The sequence below is a fragment of the Merops nubicus genome, unplaced genomic scaffold (assembly GCF_000691845.1).
Source record: "Merops nubicus isolate BGI_N331 unplaced genomic scaffold, ASM69184v1 scaffold22741, whole genome shotgun sequence".
NCBI lineage: Eukaryota > Metazoa > Chordata > Aves > Coraciiformes > Meropidae > Merops > Merops nubicus.
In genome coordinates, this window is record NW_008586565.1 from 3,065 (window position 1) to 19,236 (window position 16,172).

General features: G+C 50.4%; 1 protein-coding gene across 1 annotated transcript in view; it reads right to left on the reverse strand.

The window, feature by feature from the left end:
• LRWD1 (leucine-rich repeats and WD repeat domain containing 1) overlaps window positions 1–15,319 on the reverse strand; it is a 16,258-nt gene extending 939 nt beyond the window's left edge. Inside the window, exons 1-14 of the mRNA XM_008948702.1 lie at window positions 15,191–15,319; window positions 13,131–13,365; window positions 12,098–12,217; window positions 9,716–9,868; window positions 8,692–8,832; window positions 6,790–7,131; window positions 6,057–6,183; window positions 5,701–5,810; window positions 4,995–5,202; window positions 3,745–3,817; window positions 3,508–3,648; window positions 2,516–2,613; window positions 1,789–1,944; window positions 1,032–1,156 (exon numbers count right to left, since the gene is read on the reverse strand). Of these exons, the coding sequence (XP_008946950.1) occupies window positions 1,032–1,156; window positions 1,789–1,944; window positions 2,516–2,613; window positions 3,508–3,648; window positions 3,745–3,817; window positions 4,995–5,202; window positions 5,701–5,810; window positions 6,057–6,183; window positions 6,790–7,131; window positions 8,692–8,832; window positions 9,716–9,868; window positions 12,098–12,217; window positions 13,131–13,365; window positions 15,191–15,270 (2,109 nt within the window). The 5' untranslated portion in view covers window positions 15,271–15,319. The remainder of the gene's footprint in view (window positions 1–1,031; window positions 1,157–1,788; window positions 1,945–2,515; window positions 2,614–3,507; window positions 3,649–3,744; window positions 3,818–4,994; window positions 5,203–5,700; window positions 5,811–6,056; window positions 6,184–6,789; window positions 7,132–8,691; window positions 8,833–9,715; window positions 9,869–12,097; window positions 12,218–13,130; window positions 13,366–15,190) is intronic.
• Between the last annotated feature and the right edge of the window lie 853 nt (window positions 15,320–16,172).

The window sequence follows — 16,172 nt, forward strand, 5'->3', positions numbered from 1 at the left end:
GTGTTGTTGTGCTCCAAGGGCAGGACCTGCCCCTTGGCCTTGGTTAAACCTCATCCCATTGGCCTCGGCCACTGATCCAGCCTGGCCAGGCTGCTCTTTAGAGCCTCCCAACCCTCGAGCAGATCAACTCTCCCACCCACCCACCTCGGTGTCATCCACCAGCAGGCTGAGGTGCCTCCATCCCCCCATCCAGACCACTGATGATTTGGGTTCTGGGGAACCTGCTTCCCTGTGGACTCGGGGAAGCTGGATTAAATGTTCTTGCCCTTTCTGAGGGAGGTGGTGCACCTCTGTGGTGCTGTTCCTCAAGGAGCAGGGCCTCATGCAGAGGGACTTGAGCATAACAGGGAAAGTGAAAGCAGCTAGAACTGACAGTTGGTTTGGGCAATATGCTTGCCAAGTTTATGGCCCACTAGGTCTCATCACAGAATCACAGGATGGGTTGGGTGAGAAGGGACCTTTCAAGGCCATCCAGTCCAACCCCTGCAGGGAGCAGGGACATCCCCAGCTAGAGCAGGGTGCTCAGAGCCCCTGCCAACCTCACCTGGGATGGTGCCAGGGATGGGGCAGTGACCACCTCTCTATGGCAACCTGGGCCAGGGGCTCACTCCCTCAGCATCAAAAATTTCTTCCTTCTCTCTAGTCTAAATCTCCCTCTTCTAGTTCAAAACCATCACCCTTTGTCCTGGTGCAGCAGGCCCTGCTAAAAATTCTGTCCCATGTTTCTGACAGGCCCCTTGAAATACTGGGAGGCCACAAGAAGGTCTCCCAATATTGTAGCTACAGCCAGTGACAGCTCCAGAGCAGGCTCTGGAGTGTGAGTCTTGGAGTGTGTGCACAGGACCAGCAACTGCCCCTCAGGAGGACCAGTAACTGCCCCCAGGAGGACCAGCTCCAGAGGCCAGGGAAAAGAAAAGGTGGCCAGCTTGTGAGCATCAGGCAGAGACCCCCTGAGGCACGGCCTGGTGTACATCACTCAGGGGCAGGAGGAGCCCCAGCTCAGCCCCCGGGGGCACACCTGTGGGACCCACCTGTGTGGGGGGGATCCTCTTGTCCGAGCGCTTCCCCTTGGCAGGGCTCCAGGCTGGGGTGCAGTTGGGCAGGTGGTACATCCACACACTTCCCTTCTCATCACCACAGAACACGTAGTCTTTTGCTGCAAGACCAAGATCAGTAGCTGGAAAACGAGTGTGGAACCGAGAGGCCACTTCTCTGTAAACCAGCAGCTCAAGGCAGTGCTGTAGGATCCCAGGGGAGGATGGCATAGTTCAACAAAATCCTATTTCCAGCAGAAACATTCATCTACCTTGCTTGGAAAAAATGAAATGCATTTAAAGATAAATCAGCTGTCTTATTCTAGTAGAGAAAAGCTAGTGGCAAATGTTTTGGGCTTTCTTTTGACTTTTTTAGGCTTTGGAAAGTAGGGACCGGATCAGGTTTGCCAATTCCTTGTTTGTCTTACAAGCCAGCTGCCCTGCACGTGGCATCCCCACCCTCCCCTCAGACTGCACGGGCTCCAGGGAGTGACAGGGCCAAGCCACGAGCTCCGTGTGCAATGTTATCAGTCCCTGTGATGCCACAAAGCCTGCCCTGCTGCCCTGGCACTGCAGATGGCAGGGCTGGGACTGTTTGTTAGGTGGGAGCCGAGGACTCGCGGGCAGAGGGGAGGGAGCCCCCGGCCTCTGCTGCCAGCTCCGGGCTCCCCTGGGGGGTGAAGGGACACACGGCTCTCAACAACCGTCCCGAGCCCAGCGTGGCCATCCCAGCCCCAGAAAGGGCAGTGCCTACCTGGGCAGGTGCTGAGTGTCAGGTAGGACAGGTCTGTCTGGGACCACTCCAGCTCCCCCAGGATGACGGCCGCTCGCTGGCACCCCTTCGCCTTCGGGTCGAAGGACCGACTCCAGCTCCACAAGTAAATGCAGCCTGGCTTAGAGCTCTTGGAAACTGGGGAAGGAAGATGGGAGAGGTGGGGACAGCTGCTGAGAAGGGAAGTCCCTCAAGACAAGGGCACTGGTGAGCATGGTCCATCAGGAAGGTGGCTTTTTAAGATGTGAGACCTGATACCCAGCACCCATTTCCACCTCCGTCACCTGATTTCAGGGTAACTGGAGGCTGCAGGGAAATTTTGAGTCTTGTGCTTATGTTCCTGAACTGCAGAACAAGCACAAGCTGCTTGGAAAGACCCAGCCCATGCTTCTAAACACTCTCCCAGATGTGGGAACTCCCCATCCCCTGCAAGAAAATCCTGCTGCCACCAGCCCCTGGTGGGATGGAGCCCTCCTCCTTCCTCCACCTCAGCACTGCAGGATTTCCTGTCCTGCTCAGGCACCAGTTTGCACCTTTAGCCCACATCCTGGGGGAAGACAAGTGACTCTGGGAGACCTCTCTACTCAAAAATCTAAAGAAAGGGTAGTCCCACCCCATTTGGTCACTCTGCTCATCTTGCTGGCTTCAGCCTGCCCCATGCTGAGAAGCACCCCCATTTTTCTGGACTGGGTTATTGTGGGCTACTCACCAACCACATCATCATTCAGAAAAGCCAAACCATCAACCCTGTGAGATGTTGTTAGGCTTCCATCCTCATCAGGAAACTGGAACAAGGCTTCAGAAGGTCTAGAGCAAGGGAAAGGGCAAGAGGAGTCAAGTCTGGAAGGGGCAGCCCAGCAGTGGAAGGGCCCTCAGGTGTGGAACCCTGAAGGTAACCCCTGTGTTAGTCTCTTGCCAAATTCCATGAACTCCCACTTGAACTCATGCTTTTGGCACCTGGGGTCATTAATACAGCACAAGCCCATTTGCTTTAGAGACTGGTTTCACTGGCTTCAGGACAAGTATCTGTCAGCAGGGCATGACTTGACTTGTGTCCTTCCTGTCGTTCTCCCTGTGCTGCCACAGCATGCCTGTCTCCTGGGTAACCCCACATACCAGGAGCAGGGTAGGACTGGTGTGAGACTGGCACCTGAGCCAAGAATTTATGCTTCCTTACACTACTTCTAGGTGATACACTCTTGGGTTTCAGGATACTGTATAACACTCATAGAATCATTAAGGTTGGAAAAGGCCTCCTAGATCATCAAGTCCAACTGTCAGCCCAACACCACCATGACCACTAAACCCTGTCCTGAACTACCACATGCACACGTTTTTTGAACCCCTCCAGGGCTGGGGACTCCAGCACCTCCCTGGGCAGCCTGGGCCAAGGCCTCACCACTCTGCCAGGGAAGAAATTCTTCCTCATATCCAATTTCCTCTGGCACAACCTAACCCCATGCCAGCCTTCTTTCAAAGCAGCCTGCAACACCTGCAGACTGCAGCATCCACACAAGCCCAGGGCTGGCAGCTTGGAACATTACACCAGTAATTTTCTTGCCACTGTGGAAAGGGGAGTATTACATTTGGCAGGACATGCTGCTTTTCTTCCTCAGACCTCCTCGGTTAGCAGTAAAGCCTTTGCTAGGACTATCCTTGTTATGGAAATCAAATCCACAGTCCCGACCTTTTGGTTCTCACCTGCTTTTTTTATCCTTATCCAGTTTTATGTTCCAGGCACAGCAGCCATCTTCACAGCCTGCCAGCAGGTACTGGTCTGGGCAGGTGGGGACCAGGGCGAGCCGTAAGGGAGTAGAGAGTGCTTCCAGCACCAGCAGCTGGCTAAAAAATGTAAGAAGAGAGCAAACAGTTAAGTGCTGCTGTGACGTGACAGTTACTGGCTCCTGGACTGGCCGTATCTGGTTTTTGAACCTTTACCTTGCTTTGAAATTGTAGTCACAGTCTGGAATCCCAATGTCCCAAAGTGCAATTCGCTTGTCATAGGATGCAGCTGTGGGACACAGGAGAGAAACAGGTAGTGACACCACTGCTCATCTGGCTCCTCTTGTGCTAGCTGGCACTGCCACCTGCATCACAGGCTGTGCCACCCTCAGCCTCTGGCATCAGAGAGCTCATTCAAGCACAGCAGCACTGAGGCTCCTGGCTCAACAGCACTTCACAGACACTGTCACACATGCACCAGCAAGAATTCCCATTCTTAATCTGTGCTCTGAGAGGAGCAGATAAAAAAAGGTTGTTTCCTGGTGCCCATTCCTAAATTGTGGCTTCACAAGTTAGTGCCCCTTTGAGCTGATGTTCCTGGTCATGGGTTCTAGTGGAACCTACAAATGAGCTCTACCCTCTCCTCTTGGGCAGACATCACTGTGTTCCATGTATCCACAGCCTACTGGGCTCACTCCACAGCAGCTCCTGTTGGGGAAGTCAGTGTGAAGCACACAACGTCCTTGTCACCTGATAGAGCAGAAACAATCCTAACAGATCACGTGGAGTAGCCTGGATCCTAATCAGACAGCACCCCTTGAGCTCCCAGTGAAGGGGTTAGAGTCCAGTCCCCAAAGAGGCACCAGAACTCTCCCCTTGGTGCTCAGAATTCTCCTGCACAATACATGAGCCTCGCTGTCCACATCGGCATATCCACGTGCCAGCAACCTCCTTAGCCCTCCAGGCTCCTGCTGTTTGCACTTTTGAGCTGCTTCTGGAAACGTATCCACTACAGACACTCACATTTTTTAAAAATTCCACTTTTAATGGTTCACGTAGCACTCTAACCACTCCAGAATAATTGGGTAATTGTAGGCAAGAGACACAGTGTGCCCTGGGGTGCAGGTGTGGTGTGCACAGCTCCAGGACAGCTTGGCCTCAGCTCACTTTACAGGCCTGCCAAGGCCATCTGTGATATGCTCATTCCCTTCCTACCAGTCTGAAGGGCTCAGCCTCTGTGGGCCCTGCTGTGGCAAAGCTCTCTTCTACATCAGAGCCTAAATAAAAATCCCTGAGCAGATACAGAACTTGAAATTTTATTTTATTCAGAAGTGATTCAGCACATGGTTCTTGTTGGAAAGAAAGGAAAGCCAAGAGCTCTGCCTTGCTCTGCCATCTGACCACACTCCCCTCGCTAAGGGACCTCAGCCATTGCCACGTTAAGCTAACAAGAACCAGAGACTTACTGAAGAGATGAGTTTCTTGTGTTGGGCTGAAGCAGACAGTAGCAATGGGCTTCTTGTGAGCCTTTATCTCTCCATAGCAGAAGTCAGAGGCCACATGGATCAGTTTGACAATCCCTCTCCTCCCAGCAGCTGCCAGGATATTGTGGGATTTCTTCCGACTGTCGCTGGTTACCATTGTGAGGGTTGTCCATGCAACACTGAAAAACTCCTAGGACAGAAAGAAACCAAGAGCAGCGTGAAGGAGAACTGCCAGGAGGGTGGCTGTTAGCTCAGAGGTAAGACAGCTATCACCAGAGATGCTATTCAGGTGACACAACAGGGCTGTTCAAGCTGCAGCATCGCATCTCCACACAACCCTCACAAGAACATGAACTATCAAACCAGGATGTTTATTCCTCTGTGCTGTCAAGCTGTCCTAGCAGCCTGGGTACACATACATACAGGCATATACATCTATGCCTCTTCTCCTCCTGCAAGGAGAGAGGCAGATTAATCTTCTAAATAAGTAAAACAAAATAAAACCAAACCAGGCTAAAACGATCAGCAAGCAATGTTTACAATCTATCTTCATCCTTTTGAGGCCTCTCCACACTAACACTTGAAACCCTTTCAGAACTCTCTATAACCTTTATTACACTTACATGGATGTAATTAGAAGGGACTATGGTATCTCTACCCAGTGCTTACTCTTCCCACTTTAACCTACCTCTGTAGCCACCTTAAACTTTTTCAGCACTGTCCCTGTCTCGCAGTCAATCAGGCAGACAGATTCCCCTCCACATGTCGCCATGGTCCTGGAGGAGCTCACAACGGGATCTGCAAGATGAAAACACTAGGTGAGAAGTTCCCAGGTTCACAGATAACACATGAAGACTGCAGCTGATCACTGCCTGGTGCTCTCCCAGTCTCCTGTTTTCAGAGTCAAAGAAGAAATATCTAAGCGAGTCTCTTCCTGACAGTGGAGACCACAGCTGGAAGGAGCAGGGGTCTAACCCATCATGTCCACTGGGATTCCAGAGCCAGGTGGTTCTGGGAATCCTGCAAACCTCTCAAAGGGCTCACCTTTCCTGGCTCCAGAGTCTAGCAATGGCTCGAAGACACAGGACCAGAGCTGCGTTTTAAAATCCTCGCGGCTGTTGCCTTTACTGTGACACTGAAGAAAATGCAATGGCTCTGCACTGACATCCTCCTACAATAAACCATCCACATTTAGAAAATTCATTCCCCTGACAGCAGTTTGCCTGTGACGGCCTCGACAGAACCCTCCACTGAACACAGCAACCTGAGTTAAACTGAAGGATTTTTTAGCCCTTCCGTGCTACAGAGAACAGGAGAGACTGAGGTGCCACCAGTGCTCCAGACTCCTCAACCAGCAGGCGACCATTTAGAAAAGATGTGCCCAGCAGACCCCAGCAGTGAACCCCCTTTTCTGATGCAGAGTAAGGTGAAGAACCCTTTAGAGCCCCACTGGGCTGAGCTGAGAGGGAAACACCTTTCCCCAGGCAGCCACCAGTTTAACCTGAGAGTCCCATTCGTAACAACAGGCTTTCGGTGCAGCACCTCAGAGCGCTGGTCCATCCCTCCCCTGCAGGGGATTCACTGTCTCCAGGGGGGAGCCTTCCCTGATGCCTCTGAGAGATTTAAAACAACAACAACAACAAAACCAACCCCTCAACTCACAGTATTTCAGGCCAGTTCTGAGCCCCAAGCTGTGCAGAGCTCTGATGAAATCTGATGCAGCTCCCCCACCAAGCCAAGAGGCCAAGAGCCAGTCCCACAGGGGTGATGAACATACCTTGCCCTTGGAGTTCTTCACTGGGGTCAAGCTCACAACTCCATTGTCCTGCTCCTGGCTTTTCTGTTCTGCTGTCAGCTGGCTGGATCTTCTGTTGCTCTGCCCCTTGGGAAACTGCTCCCCATTCTTCTGTGTCCCTTCAGCTCCCTGCTCAGGGGCTGCCTCTTTGGCTGGCCGGTTCGATGTTCTTGGTTTATCAGGAGCTGGGTCATCCTGCACAGGACTGGACTTCGTGGGATTAACCACAGCCTCCTCCCCAGTGCTTCCTTGGGACTTGGACCTCTTGTTTCCAGGGCCTGATTTTGAATTATTTCTTTTCCTCTTGCTGGGCTTTACTGTGACCTGTAAGGCATGTTGTCAGTTTCTGCAGAAGGTTTTTAGCATCCCTGAGATGTGCAGATGAATTGTAAGAAGTCCAAGATATTAATTATTCAAATGCAAATACCCTCCCATGGTTACAGACTGGGTTCCAAGAATCAGACAGCCCAGGGCTGCAGAATTCCCAGTGGCAGAAGCCAATGAAAATCACACAGCCAGTCTTATTTTTCTCTCCCTTCCCTCGTCCCAGTTGCTTGTGATTTACACACAATGTGGAAAAACTCATCTGGCCCAAAGGGGCTCAGTCTGCAGCCATTTCAGTGAAGGCAAGCGCCCTCATGGGCTGGCCACCCATCAGCCTGGTTCTCTCATTAAAAACAGCTCCTCCTCAGGGGTGAAGTCAGTATAATGTTCATCAGGGATACAGACAGTGGGATCATGTGCACCCTCAACAAGGCTGGAGGTGGCACCAAGCTGGGGGGTGCAGTCAGCATGGCAGAGGGACAGGATGTCATCCAGAGGGACCTGGGCAAGCTGGAGGAGTGGGCCCATGGGGACCTCATGAGGTTCAACAGGCCAAGGGCAAGGTCCTGCAGATGGGTCAGAGCAATCCTCATTATCAACACAGGCTGGGGGAGGATGTGATAGAGAGCAGCCCTGGGGAGAAGGACCTGGGGGTGCTGGTGGACAACAGGCTGGACATGAGCCAGCAATGGGAGCTCACAGCCCAGAGGCCACTCCTGTCCTGGGCTGTATCCAAAGCTGTGTGGGCAGCAGATGGAGAGAGGGGATCCTGCCCCTCTGCTCTGCTCTGTGAGACCTCACCTGGAGTCTGTGTCCAGCTCTGCAGCCCCCAGCACAGGAGGGACAGGGACCTGTTGGAGCAGGGCCAGAGGAGGCCACAAAAATGATCCAAGGGCTGGAGCAGCTCTGCTGTGAGGCCAGGCTGGGAGAGCTGGGGGTGGTCAGCTGGGAGAAGAGAAGGCTCCAGGGAGACCTTCTGGTGGCCTCCCAGTACCTGAAGGGGCTACAGAAAGCTGGGCAGGACTGGTGACAAGGGTGTGGAGTGACAGGATGAGGGGTGATGGTTTCAAAACAGAGCAGGTTAGACATAGATTACACATTAGGAGGAAGTTCTTCACTATAAGGGTGGTGAAACACTGGCCCAGGCTGCCCAGAGAGGTGCTGTAGGCCCCACCCCTGGAGACATCTAAAGTCAGGCTTGATGGGGCTCTGAGCACCTTGCTCTAGTTGGGGATGTCCCTGCTCACTGCAGGGGGGTTGGACTAGATGAACTTTCAAGGTCCCTTCCAACCCATCTATGATTCTATGATAATACTCATGACATCTTTTGGGCCTTCTGTGAGAATGAAAGATCTCTCCTCATGGAGAGCAGCTCAACCTTCACATTGCTGGGAGAGCTTCAGTCTGGCCATGAAGAAGCAGCCTTGGATGCTGAATGCAGCCTGGAGCTGAGAGTGCTCCTACGGCTACCGAAGGGTCACAAACCTGAACTGACATGTTCTACTGAATTCCTGAGAAACAAAAAGGGCATTATTAATGTAACTGGAAAAAATCACCTACCTGACTCACATCCTCTGCAGCTTCCCCAGGGCTTTCTGTACTTTCTGCCTCACTCTCATCCATCTTTTCTTCTGGTTCAGAATCTGTGTTTAACTCCAGACCCAGTGAGTACGCCAGAAACTCTTCTGCAATCATTTTCACCTTAGAAGCAAATATGTGGGTATGTAATTAAAAAACAAAAGGACAAGAAGAACAACAAAAAGCAACAGCAGTTCAGCCCTGAGGTGTGAGGACAAGAGCTGCATTGCTGAGTTTTTAATATCTGCCTCTCCCAGGGAGGTAGTGGAGTCATCATTCAGGAGGTGTTCAAAACACGAGCAGATGCAGCACTTGAGGCTATGGTCTAGTGGATAGGGAGATGTTGGGATGGTGGTTGGACTTGATGATCCTAGAGATCCTTTCTAACCACAGTGATTCTAGGATCCTGCTCTTCTACATGAACACTACAAGAGATGGAGAAGTCCTCAGCTGACAGCCTGGCAGGCCAAGTTCTCTGCTGACATTATGTGACCCAGGAACTTCCCTTTGCCACGGGCACCCAGGGTACACATTTGTCAACACAGCAGCACACCAGTGAAAGAAGACAAGGGAGAGATGGGAGCCTCAGCTCTACATGCGCACCTACAATTAAAACACACCTTACAAACTAAATGGGATCCTTCCCCATGGGGAGTAACTGCAGTTCTGCCTCTTTCCTCCTCTCATACAGCTGCCGTCAAGGCTAAAGGTTGCCATTATTTATTTGCAAATAAGTGCTAAGAAAACTGCAGTCTTGTTAATTAGCACAAGTATCATTATTGCTTATGAATTAAAAAATATTTAATGACAACCACTGCAGCTTGCTGCTCATTTAGTCCTAGTGCTTCTGTAACTGCCTCACAAAGCAGTGAAGAGACCAAGTGGCACAGCCTGCCTGCGAGAGCCTCGACACCCTGAGCCCAAACCCACAGAGCACTTGGACCAAAGCCCTGGGGCTGAGGCTGCAGAGCCTGAAGGACAGAGGGGAGAGTGAGAGGCAACCCACCCGCCAGCGGGTGAACTCGCTGAGGGAGCTGGGCCCACAGACCACGTTGGTTTGTACTGACTCCAGGAACTTCTTCCTGATGGACTTCACTTGCTCAGCGGTGTGTTTCTCAGGAAGCTGGTCACGGAAGAATTTTTCCCAGTGAGCAGTTACCTAGGCAGAAAGACTGAGTTTATTCAACAGAAAACCAGAGCAGGAAAGCACAAGAGCACTTGTGAAAGCATTTAAGAAGCTGCTGAGCCCAGGGCTGTACTAGCTACAGGAGGACACCACTACCAGTTATTTTATCAGTGGTCAGACTGTGACTTGAGCTAACCAGAAACCAAATTCCTCTGAACCAACCTCAGGGGAGTGTGGCTGAGCAGAGACTGTCAACATGGACCCAGAACAACACCTGCCTTCAGGCCACTGGAGCCATAGCAAATGGCATTAGGGAGTCTTACCCTGTGCCCTGCTAACAGGGGATACCTGACAAGTAACTCATTTATTATAACAGGCAGGGGGTAACAGGGATGTTTGAGTTCTCTTGTGGTTCAAGCACATGCCTGAGCAGGACTGCTGCACAGGTCATCCCTGCTCACAAAGATACCTTGGCTCCCAAAGACTCCTGAACAATGCTCATAACAGTGTCAGTGCCCACACATCAGCAGTTTCCCACCCAAGGGTGTCTGGTGGGCAGCAACACCTCCAGAGGCATTTGGACCCAACAGACAGTTTACATTCAGGTGCAGCAGGAAGAACAGGGCAGCCAGGTACAAAGCAATGCACAGGCAAGCATCTGGTGTCTCCTGCAACAGCCAACCCTGCCCAGAGGACACGAGGCTGAGCAGCCCTCACCCAGACCCTCTGAGGTACAGCACATCCCACACTTGGCACAACAGCCATCCCAGTCCTCAGTACCTCACCTCCCCACCACTGCTACACAGAAGGAACTTACAAGATCAACTAACTAGAACACAAATAGTAAGAGCAGTGCTCCACAAAACCCACCCTTTCTCATAATAAAACAATGATTCTTTTCAAGTTCCCAACATGCGTTGTGGGAATGCTCTGTCAGGAGATAAACTGGACATAAATGAGTGAAAATACAGTTCCAAACATGCAGAGCTGAAGAAGAAAGAACAAATCCTTGTTCCTGGTGTATGTCAAAAAAAAGCAAGACTATCTGGACAGAATCTGGGATCTGGACAGGTTGGAGTGATGTCTGAGGTCAGTTGTAGGAGGTTGAACAAGGCCAAGGGCCGGGTCCTGCCCTTGGGGCACAACAGCCCCAGGCAACGCTCCAGGCTGGGGGAGGAGTGGCTGGAAACTGCCTGGGGGAAAAGGCCCTGGGGGTGCTGGTGGAGAGCTGGCTGAACAGGAGCCAGCGTGTGCCCAGGGGGGCACGGAGGCCACTGGCATCCTGGCCTGGGTCCCAGGGTGTGTCCAGCAGGAACAGTGCGGTGATCGTGCCCCTGGACGGGACACTGAGGAGGCCACAGCTTGAGCACTGGGGTCAGTTGTGGGCACCACAGGATAAGAAAGACCTTGAGGGGCTGGAGCAGGTCCAGAGAAGGGCAGTGAAGCTGGGGAGGGCTCTGGGGAACATGGCTTGTGAGGAGGGGCTGAGGGACCTGGGGGTGTTTAGTCTGCAAAAGAGGAGGCTCAGGGGAGACCTTGCTCTCTACAGCTCCCTGACAGGAGGCTGGAGTGAGGTAGGGGTTGGTCTCTCCTCCCAAGTAACCAGCAGGAGGACAAGAGGAAATGGGCTGAACTTGCACCAGGGGAGGTTCTGACTGGAGATGAGGAAGAATTTCTCTCCTGGCAGAGTGGTGAGGCCTTGGCCCAGGCTGCCCAGGGAGGTGCTGGAGTCCCCAGCCCTGGAAGGGTTCAAAAAACATGTGGACGTTGCACTCGGCGACATGGTTTAGTGGTCATGGTAGTGTTGGATTCATGGTTGGACTTGATGTTAGAAGCCTTTTCCAACCTTAATGATTCTATGGTTCTATGATATTCAGGTTGTTTTTGTGTTCCCCAATCCTGGGGCCTTCACAGCAACACAAATTTGATCGTGAGGTGTATGCAGCTGGTACCAGCCTGCTCCATTTCTGAAGAGTCATCAGAGTGACCTGAAAGCTAGAGAGTCACACAGAGATCTTGTTGGCCCTGCTCCTGTGATTTAAACTGAAGGCAGAACTTGGCTACACAGAACAGGTTGAGCAAATGCAAGCAGTGACCAGAGAAAGTGGATTAAGACACGGCCAAGGTGGCCCATTCCACAGGCTGTGCTCAGAGCCTCCCAGAATTATGTGTTGACCATTTGATGTTTGCTTGTAACTCTGTCCTTAAATTGAGCACAGCATTTAGTTACTTCAGAGCTGAAGAAAATGTCACAAATGTTACCTTGCTGGTGAGCTTACGACTGTTGGCACTCCTCACATGACTGGCCAGCTTGGTTATATCCTTGCCATTGAGCAGCCGAAGATTTTGCAAAAGAAACATCACTTTGTAGTCATCATTGAGCTGGAAAGAGAAAACACCAGTTACAAAAACTGTACACGTGGTATTTGCTTTAGCCTTAGTCCTTTATTCAAATATAGCCAAGGATGAGAATATATTTAGTCAGGAAAAGCCATTTCATAAAATCTTCTCAGCATTTCCCACTTGAATGTCACCTTTCAGTTGTGAATTGACCTTATCCTGCCAGCTGGGATCTTACTCTGGAGCCAGGTGCCCAGCCTCACCCTTCTGCAGCACTGACACCCCTCACAGGGGGGGTGCAACCAGGCTCCTCGGGGTGCCACAGCCTCCAGCAGGGAGCCAGCATCTGACCACAAACCAACACCAGCAGGGCTCCCCTGGCTCAGACCAGTTCCTCAGTCCAGCTTACCAGGTGGCCTCCCACAGGCCTCTGCCAGCATGCAACAGCAAATATGCACTGGGGGTGGCAACGGGGCCAATGACAGCTAAAGCACTGGTGAAATTATGGGTTTGGACCCTTAAACTGTACAGTCAGCAAAACCTCCTGGGAGAAGTCAGCCTAAAGTAGACTAATCACCACGTTTAACCCCTCATCAAAGGACCAAGTCTGCTCTTCCAGACCACAAGGGCCACTAAAGCTGACAGAGAAGGATATTTATACACAGTCATTACTATACTTTACACAAGCACCAGCTTAAGATAAGCTACCTCAGATGAGATTCTGGAGAATCCCACGTTCAAGACATCCAGACTTTAATGCCTGAATGGTTTTGGGCAAGTCACTTGTGCAGAGCAGGAAACAGTGGCACAAACTGGTGAAGGGGCCCAAAAAGACTGTCTGCTTTCTCAGCTGCCCTGACACTTGATGCCTGAGAGCAACAGTTAAGAACATGGTGTAACTGGTTTGTCTCCCCTGTGTTTAACCCTTAGTCTGTAAGGATTGCAGGCACCTCACCGTCAAGTACACGTTGTTCTCATAGGTTAGCTCCTCCAGCAGAGGGAACTGTTTCAGAGCAGTTACATCTTCCAGTTTGTTGTTGTTGCAATTTAGGACACGTAGATCAGGCAGGGTCAGACTGCTGGGAAACTTGTCCAGTAAATTATCAGAGAGATCTAGTTTCTGCAGATGCCTCAGACGGGAAAACAAACGTGGGTCCAAGTCTCCAGTCTTCAGTTGTAGCTTTGACAGGCTGAAAACAAAACAGAACATGAACTACCTGCAGCCCCATGGAAAAACAAGTGCTGAATATCACAGGGTCCCACCTGGTGGCACCTCTCAGTCTCACACAATGCTCTGAGTAAATCTGACCAAACCTGCTTCTTCTGGTCCTCAGTGCTCTGGACTGTGAGCACAAGGACTTGGAGAAGAGGGTGTCCCAGCTGACAGACAACATCAGGGACTTGGGTCTCCACAAGTATGTGCAGCACAAAAAATCCTGCAATCCAGATAAACCTTTTCACCAGGGAAGTGCTTGTTGGTGGAAAAAGTGGAGAGTAGGTCCCCGAGTGACTTGGCTGTTTTCAAAGAAGTAACATCACAAAAAATGTGATTTTTCCCTATTTTTTACAGTGAGTCTTGCAGCAAAACCCTCCAATGGCAAGCAGCAAACAGACCTTTAAGATCATCACAAAACTTACCTAACAAAATCCCAAGGCTACCACCAAAACCAGAGGCATTCTGTCCTGAAAGAAGTGGTGCAGTATTTGTGAGAGGGGGGGAAAAAAAAACAGCTCCTTTGTAAGACAGCAAAAACTGCATATTATAAGAGTCACAGAATCATTCTGGCTGGAACAGACCTTTAAGATCATCAAATCCAACCATTAACCCAGCTCTGCCAGGTCACCACTGCCCCATGTCCCTCAGCACCACATCTCCAGGGCTTGGAAACCCCTCCAGGGATGGGGACCCCAGAAAATTCATTTAGATTTGGTTAGATCATTCAGTTGAGCTCCACAGAGACCTTCTAGTCCTGACAGCCAACACCTCTTTAGGACACAAGCCTCAGTTTCTTTTACAACAGAATCTCCACCTCTAAGGATTACTAAAAAAAAAAAGAAATGAAGTGGGAATAAATGTGGTAAATAAAATTAGGAATTCAGAGGGCTGCAAAGCTGCCTGTGTCTGCTCTGTCATTTTGGGGAGAAACTCAACATAGCGTTTCCCAAGTGGACTTTCTGAAATACAGCCCTCAAAATCATGGTATGAAGCAGTGCTGAAAGAGCTACTCTCCAGAACTTCACTGCTTCAAACATCTCAACACCAGTGTGCTACCCAGATTCCTGCAGCCTGTGCTCTTCAGATAGACTTCTGAGTTTCTCTCCAAAACCAATTTTTATACAAAACTAAAAGAAATCACTTTAAAGGCTACACCTAAAACCCAAACCTCTCACATCAGCAACAAAACCACTAGCCAGAAATGGGCCAAGTCGCTCCAATTCTGGACTAGCAAAATCCCCCTGTATTAAACATTTGGAAAGACACATATTTTCAATGACCTCTGTTAAGGATCTGAGCCACTAAAGTGTTTTTAGTGGTTTCTAAGTGTGTCAGAACACCTCTGTAATGTTTGAGGTACTAACAAAACTGGATTTAGAGATGGAAAGTGATAGAGGGAGAGGAAATAATGCCAAAAACATTTTTGAAAAGGTATAAAATTCAGGCCAGAAGAGATTCTTTTTTACATTAACCAATAGCTAGCAAAGACAAGAGTGTTTTGGGGGTAGGGGATATATTTTTGGGTTAGGAGGTCAGGATCCAGCCCTAAGCAGTTTTAGAGAGAGAAGGTGGCAGCATATGTATGACATAAATGGTGAAAAGAGGTGACAACTGGTGATAACCTATCTAGTGAATGCAGTTCTGTGAATACTCAGTCCCCAGATCGAGAATGCCATCCTCTGTCCTCTGCTTTGTAACTGTCTCTCTTCTCAGTACAAATGCTTAGGGAAAGAAAGACAAAAAAAGGATTGCCCAGGCTGCACTCAGCTGGAATTTTCCATGGGCCTGTCTGCACTTACTCCAGTGTCTCAATTTTTCGGAGCCTCGTAGATCTTGGAACCGCCCTTTCCAAAAGGAGTTCTGTGGTAATTTTGGACATTTTTAATCTCCACCCCTCTGCTGGAATCAGTAATCAGTTAGCTGTAGGACCTCTTCTTGTAACCTCCCTAGTAAAACAGGAATGAGAGGAAATCCTTCCAACTGACTCTAAAAGAAAAAAAAATAGTTATGAGGTTAGCCACCGATTTTGCTGCTGTTTGAAGCTGCCTTTTTTCCACAGTTACAAGGAAAATACCAGAGTTTGTTATGATGCTGAGCACATACTGACCCAACCCACCTCCAAAATCACAGCCAAGCCTCCCTTGGCTCCTAAAGCAACAGCCTTGCCTCGGGTGAATGCTGCCCAGGGGGTGAGGGCACTGGGGACCAGGACAGTGGCTCCCGAGGGATGGGGCTCTGCTCCCACAGCTCCAACACACTCCCAAATAAACAGCAAGAATAAATACACTTGCTGCAGATGTCTTCCTCTCCAGAAAATGCCACAGTGTGCTCACTGGCCTGACCATATGGATGGACTCGTGGCTGACAACATCTACATTCCCTAAAATTTTGAAAACTGAATTATCTACCAGTAATGCAACCACCCCCTAATCAATAAGATTGTTTCCTCATCAGGGAGAAAAAAACCCAACATCATTCTTGGTGTTATTGGCAATTCAGTTGTGTTCACATTGTGGATAGGATAGTACACAGACACACAGGGCTATTTAGAACAGCAACCCTGAAAGGGCCAAAGTAGCTTCAGGAAATCGCTGGTTCGTGGCTGACCACTCTTTCTGACAGCAGTTCCAAGAGAGGTAAACAAGAGATGGGGAGGGAGACGTGAGGCACTGAGCTGTGCCCAGCCCTGGCTCCAGCGCCCCAACCCGGCCCTGCAGCGGGACCGGGACGTTGATCCGGTGCCAAGAACCCCGAGGCTGGAAGACAATTTGAACGGCAGGC